At 33.7% G+C, this 7194-nt stretch overlaps 1 protein-coding gene across 1 annotated transcript; it reads left to right on the top strand.

Moving 5' to 3' along the window:
* The first annotated feature begins 888 nt into the window (after positions 1-888).
* On the top strand, positions 889-3523 carry LOC148277576 (uncharacterized). The gene is made up of 2 exons (XM_088232698.1): positions 889-985; positions 2490-3523. Exons 1-2 carry the CDS (start codon positions 974-976, stop codon positions 3291-3293), a joined length of 816 nt encoding a protein of 271 aa, XP_088088824.1. The 5' UTR covers positions 889-973; the 3' UTR covers positions 3294-3523.
* Positions 3524-7194: the final 3671 nt, after the last annotated feature.

Here is a 7194-nt window from a genome sequence, read left to right as displayed (position 1 = left end):
TTTATTTCGAGTATTTAGATAAAAAATGCGCAAGATAAAAGTATTTTTTACTGCCGCGAGAGCGGTTTAAAATTGCACCGCTGGGTGCTTTTTTGGATGGTCGTAGCTCCCATTAGAAATGAGCTATACAAAAAAAGGTTAAAGAGGTTAATGGTAAATATTATGTTAAAAAAATCAGCTTCTCTTGTGCCATTATCCAGGAAGAAAATACGAGAATTCGTTTGTACAAAGAAAAGCAAGACCACGTTTTCTCTTATTTTTTTAGTTTCATTTAATCTACATAAATTTTAATTTTATATTCCTGTTAGTCAGCCTCGTGGTGTAGTGGTCAGCATGGGGTCAACATGAACGTTAAATTATCTGTCTTATGCTTCGGGTGCCAGTCCAGGTACTATGAAATAATATTGATGTATAAAAACACATTTTTTTGCGGATAGGGAATGATGATGTAAATGATAGATAGCTTTAATGAAAATATTATATGTATATTAACATTTTACATTACTATAAATAGTGAATTTTATTTTTTTTTTAAATCCAAATAAATTAATATTTTACATTTAATCAGATTTGTTGTGCCGTGTGTCATTAGTACTTTTTACCAACCTTTTTGATCACATTGCAGCGTCCATCGACAGGCACTAACACATTTACACATGTTCATTAAACATGTGAATGCACCGTGGGAACGTAATCCACATCTTTAAGAGAATTAAATCGATTTATTGGAACCAACACATATTTTTTACTTTTCGTTCATCATTTACCTTGTTATGCATTTTATGACAAGTTAAAACGTCTTGGCATATCTGTGGCCATCATGCGTGTTGAAACATGCTATAAACTAGATCAGGGGCGGGGGAGAGAGAGGGGCTGATAGAGGGGGTAGTCGTGCAGGTATATAAACCAGACCAAACAAGGGTTTTGCATCATTCAGTTATTTGCATCCTGCAAGTGTTAACTCAACTAAGCAATGGCGTTCAAGGTACAAAATTAAGAATAAGAACAAAAATACGTGCTGAAATTATAAAATCAATTATTTTTCCCAGTATTATATACGTAATGCGTTTTTTATTTTGTTTGTTGGTGAAAACGTTGCAAAATACTTTTTTCTGTGCAGAAAAGCATGTGACACGTGTGACCTCATCATCGTCATGTATCTATCTGTCCTCTGTGGCGCATAGGGCACTGCATTGGTACACCAAATCCAGCGTATATTTCATTAAACATCTGTTACATGAAGGTCAGGTGATCAGCCTTACGCTTCAGGCGCCAGTCCAGGAACATATAGTGCAGTCTAAAACCACCCTTTTAATCAATTTTTTTATGTCAACCTTTCAACATTTTCTGAGTGTTTATTAAAATTTGAGTATTTTGATAAAGTTGTGCAAACAAATTAAGATAAAAAAGTACTCATAAAAAAGGTTTATGAGGAAGATCAGTGGCTTTCTAAATATTTTTTATTTATCATACTAATCTCCATGGTTTTTGTAATTTTGAAATTATCCCGCTCGTGACGTCACTAGTTCTCATCGGTGAGTTATCCTGACATTTAAAAGTTGAACCCCGTAGCTGTCAAATTTTCTAAAAGCTAAAAAAATTACCTCCTGAAAGACGAAAATCTACCACAAAACAAGTTCTTTTCAATCAACCTATCATTGATTGGTTATTTGAGAAGAAGTTATGACGTCGTCACAAGTAATATTGTTAATTGAATCGGCATTCACTTCGTAACACTTTATATACTATAAATTATTATGAAAATAAAATTTATATCACCCGTCGATGGGAGGAGAGCTCTTTCGAAACTGCAGTAGTGTTGTTGTAAAAGAATAAAAATTGTGTAGTTTTATTTTCATAATAATTTGTCATAAGAGGTTCATTTTTGTTATTTTTTTCATAAGCTTTCGACAAACTTCGCCGTACACCTAAATGCTTTAATTTTTACCGCGTGCAAAAAACATTTTTTATATCCAACTTCCAGTAGCACAAAACTTCCTCATTATAAAGTTATGGTCCCGTAGACAGTATCGCTGACTCCAGATCAGGAAGTTTTAGGTTCAAAATAATTCATTTCTAATCCTCTCGCACAGTTATTTACTTATTTACAGAAAACGGCATAAAATTGAAATATTTCTGTTAATTACAAGAGCGCAAATATTATTTTTATTTAAAAGAAAAAACTGAATCCACTCAAATCCAATCCACCAGAAAATGCTTTTTCTGAAAACTTGTTTAATAACAAAAATTACAACTTGGATTTGAATTTCCTTAATACCCAAAAAGACAATAAGTAGGTAAATAAAAATAAAAATAATAAAATAATGAGGTAAAACTGCAGGAAATTAACGCTTACATTATTACGCAGTTTAATAAAAATATTAGCAGACTTTTTTTTTAAAATGACAAACGATAACAAAATAGTATTTTAAAGATAATAAATACAAATTATTTGGAATTTTCTTAAAACTTTATTTGTTTCTATTCAGGTTATTTTCTGTTTGGCGGCTTTTGCCGTATGTGCCCAGGCTGGAGTCGTGGCGCCTTTGGTCAGCGCTGTTGATACTGAATATGACCCTCATCCTCAATACAGCTACGGCTACGATGTTCAGGACTCCTTAACTGGAGACTCTAAGACTCACCAAGAATCCAGAGACGGGGATGTAGTATCAGGACAGTACTCACTCGTGGAAGCCGACGGAACCAGAAGAATTGTTGACTACACCGCAGACCCAATCAACGGATTCAACGCTGTTGTGAGAAAAGAAGGATTGGTAGCTGCAGTGGCCCCTGTTGCCCCAGTTGCTCCTGTTTTTGCCAACGGCCCGACCGTTGTTGATGCAAGAGCTGCTCCGGTCATTGCTGGCCCCGGAGTCGTTGCTGCTAGAGCCGTTGGTCCTTTGGCTTCTCCAGCTGTTGTTGACGCTAGATTCGCGCCTTCTCCACTCGCATATTCGGCTGGCCTTGCTGCTCCATTAGCTTACTCCGCTGGCGCGCCTCTCGCATATTCGTCACGTCTTTCTGCTCCATTATCTTACTCTGCCGGTGCTCCTCTTGCATATTCTGCTGCTCCTCTTGGTTACTCCGCTGCTGGACCGATTGGATATTCGGGTGCTGGACCAATTGCTTATTCTGCTGCTGGACCAATCGCTTATTCTGGTGCTGGACCAATTGCCTATTCCGGAGCTCCATTGGCTTACTCATCTCACGCAGCTCCTCTGGCCTACTCTTCTCCCCTGGCTAGAATTTCGTCTCCATACGGATACTCTGCACCAATTGCCAGATATTACTAATATCTTTTATACCAAACCGCCTCATTTGCCATTTAATAATATGATAAAAATAATAAATTCTAGTGTCAATTAAAAAACATATTGATCTTCGTCTACCTCATCTTACAAATTTAGATGAGATTGTATTTAGTTCCTGTAAAATGGTGCAATACTCGGTACATTAATTTATTATTTTTGTAAGTAGCCAAATTATGACATCAACGTGAGTTTTTATATAAAACAAAATAAAATAATTTAATACATAAAATGTTTTATTTCCCTATTTATTGTATTGCTAGTCAGAATATTGTAACAGTTTTTCAGAACGTGTAACCACAAAGTCAATCAATAATTTGATCTTTTTCTCTTTATTTAACCATTATAATTCAAAACATAAGACTTTTCTCAATTTTTTAACTGAAAATTTGATCCAAATAATTAACTGGGAACATATGTACATTTGTGCATCTTTAATTTCCTTTAAATTAAAATAAAATCTACTTTGATAAATGAAAAACATTGAAATTTACGATACGAAAAAGCTAACGAACATTTAACTTTTTTATTTGAAATATTCTTCTTTATTGAAGAAAAATGCAAAAGTTTTTCAAACAAGAGAAGATTTTTTAAATATTTTTATTCAGTCATTTCGTCGTGATCGTAGAATAACAACGGATGTGCGAAAAATGCGACAGTAACTTTCTTTTAAATTTGATCTTGAAAAGGTTTCATAAAGGCTTTATACTCCAGGTTTGAAAAATATATGCCTAACTTACCTAGTATCAAATGATATACTTTTGTATTTCTCAAGTTATGACATGAAGTGACAAAAAAAAATTGAGCGGCTCTCATGTAAAGTTAAAAAAATCACATGCATCGTTGTTCTACGATCATGACGATACGTTTATATTTTAAATATATTTTTTAATTAGTCAAGGATTGTGTTTTAGAGACAGAATATTTTTTTCACAAAAAAATGAGCTCGTGCAAATGAAAATAAAATGATTGTTTAAACCTAGATTTGTTTTGTTACATTTTTTTTAATTTTTGGGTGGTATTTTCAACAAGTTCACAAACAAGTTAGAATAAAGAGAAAATTTACTGCAATCATTCATAATTACATACTAATATCATCATCATCATACTTCTTTCCTCACTCAGTGGTGCATAGATCAGGTCATTGGCAAAGCAAACGCAGCGTAGTTCGGTCATCGATTGCATAATGGTAAGGCAAAGAGTCTTATGATTCAGGTACCAGATCAGGAACAATAACATATTGCAGTTAAGCATCTTTAAAATGAATATGTGACGTCCACACTGCTAGGAATCAAATCAAGGACCGAATGTTGGCGAAGACGCCAACAACTACACAATAAGGACCTTTACTAGAGAGCAGTCATCGAGTCGAAAAGACTCGTCCAGGATCATGAAAACTCTATAGAATCTATTCAAAATAAGTTCCAAAAGTTCCTTTCATATACTCGTAGGTCCCAAATGTCTAACCCAAGTTTAAATTCAAATTACGAGCAACTTCTAACTTTATTTTTATTTTGATTCAATGGCCGCGTTATTTACGATATAAAGCTTCTCTATAAAGTAGACACTAACCTCATTAATAAAATACAAATACTCGTAAATATGGGATTGAGAACACTTAAACATCGGGACATATTCATACTGCCTTTGTTTTTAAGCAATGCAACATACGGCACACCATCACTACTACTACCATCAGGCTATTTCCCCGTAGGGGTAGGCAGAGAGAATCGCCACACACGTCCATTCTGGCTTACATTCCTACCTTCTTCCACATTCACACTTCTTGTCATACATACCCTTCGATTCTGTCTGCTTTTGACATGACCAGACTTAAGATTTTGTTTTATCTGATCATGCCACGTTTACCTTGGTCGACCTCGTCTCGCGTTACCGTTCGTTTTCACCATATATACTTGTTTTAGCATTCTTTCGTCGTCCATTCGTTCTACATGACCAAACCATCTCAGAGACCCTTTCTTAATCTTGTCAATTATACTTGACTCAAATTAACACTCTCGCCATAAAAATGAACTTTTATCATCAAGTACACATGCATTTTGTAAATTGTATTTTTCAACTTATTTTGTATTGGATTTTTTTTTAAATAACAAAAAAACCCATCCAATGTAATTCCATCAATTTTTTGAAGTTCTATAATATAATATACATATGCATGTGAAATTGTATCGACTAATGCATACAAAATGTATGTTTTCAAATTTACACCTTTGTCGAATTACCTTATAAAAAAAATAAGATACGGTCATCCAAAATTGGGTCTCCAGAATTGAAGATACCAAACAGAACCGTGGCCGATATTTGGGCAATAGATAGTTGAATATGCTTCTGAATTTTAAAAAAACATGGCGATTTCAATTACCCAATTTGTTTTATTACATTTCGAAGACGGAGAGTTTATTGAAAGGCATTAAAAGCGTAATCTAATCGCATTGTACATACGAACAGCACGCGATTTTATCTACTCGTTTTACTACTGAGCTACTGTGATGACTTTTAATATTGTATGTCGGTCATTGACAGTGACGAAATACGAAGTGGTGTCTAAAACAAAGATGTCACGTATTGGCCATAATGATTAACCTTATTGCAACCATTGATTGTTTAGAAACTGCATGACTAAAAATATTGCCCCATTATTGATTTTATCCGAACTTTGAGAGCTGCATGAGCTGACAAAACGTTTCACAAGATTGAGTGAAAGAATTTTAGTAAAGTCAACATTTTTTTGGATATAACTGGCAGGGTAAATCAAGTAGGTGTTGTTGTATCTTTTCCAGCTATTAAATTTATATATTTAACAGCGGACCGACAGACGTTGTTCTGCCCAAACGTTATTTTGCCCGCTATTAGCTTGGAAAAGTACTTTTCATTGATAAGTAGGTACCTAGGTAGTTGTTTATGATTGAATTCCAAAATTAAAAAATATCAATATTCAAATATTGAATATAAGTAAGTACCTGGATACTTGTTTATAGTTGAATTCCAAAATATAAAATAATTAATTTTCAAAAATAGAATTCTTTTTGCAAATGTCAAACTCGGCTCTTCTCGCCAACAGGGGTACACATTATTCACGAATGCGATTTCCACAAATGTGTTAAATATCAGTTAGTATTATTAAGCAGTTATGGAATGTTTTTTTTCATGTATCTGTGAGCATTTTTGTGTCTGAAAATGGAGAAATTTGTATTTTTTGTACGAAAATCATAAAATTTGTGCTAAACCTTGAAATGCACATTGTGTAATATGATTTTTAAACATCTTACTCTCCTCCGAACAATAGTTTTCGACAATATTCTGAGTTTGTCCAAATTTTTGTAGACAAGGACTGGATTCAACTCCCTGGGGAGCTGTTTATATTAACATATTACAACAGAGATGAAGAACATTTAAGACAAAGTAATATAGAAGTCTAGGCATCTACAGGGCTTATAACCTGTCAATGGCAGATGAATCTCACCCGCATAAATAAAGGTTTCAGCTCTTTAACTTCACAAACATCAACAAATGAAAGAATTGAATTTAGTTTTATCAAAAATCCAGTAAAAAGAAATAAATACGAAAAAATTATAAAAAGTTTAAGGAAAGAATCTGATAGGGATCCATTAAAAGCGAATGTTGTTTGTAAACATTCAAAAACAAACTTTTTCAACACAAAAAACAACATCCTTCCATTTTGTTGTTGAAAAAAATATTTGTGCTTCTAACTTCTTTTTATAAATTCGATTGAAAATTTTAATATTCACGAACACACGCACCGCAAAGATCTACATTTCACTGAAAACCACTCGAAAATAAGTTAAACCGTTTAGAAGTGGTTCAGTGACATCACACGTACAGATGGATTATATATATAAAGATA

This window comes from Micrasema longulum, unplaced genomic scaffold (genome assembly GCF_059751315.1).
Source record: "Micrasema longulum isolate JH-2025_06_02 unplaced genomic scaffold, ASM5975131v1 h1tg001010l, whole genome shotgun sequence".
NCBI lineage: Eukaryota > Metazoa > Arthropoda > Insecta > Trichoptera > Brachycentridae > Micrasema > Micrasema longulum.
This window is presented reverse-complemented; position numbering and strand designations above follow the sequence as displayed.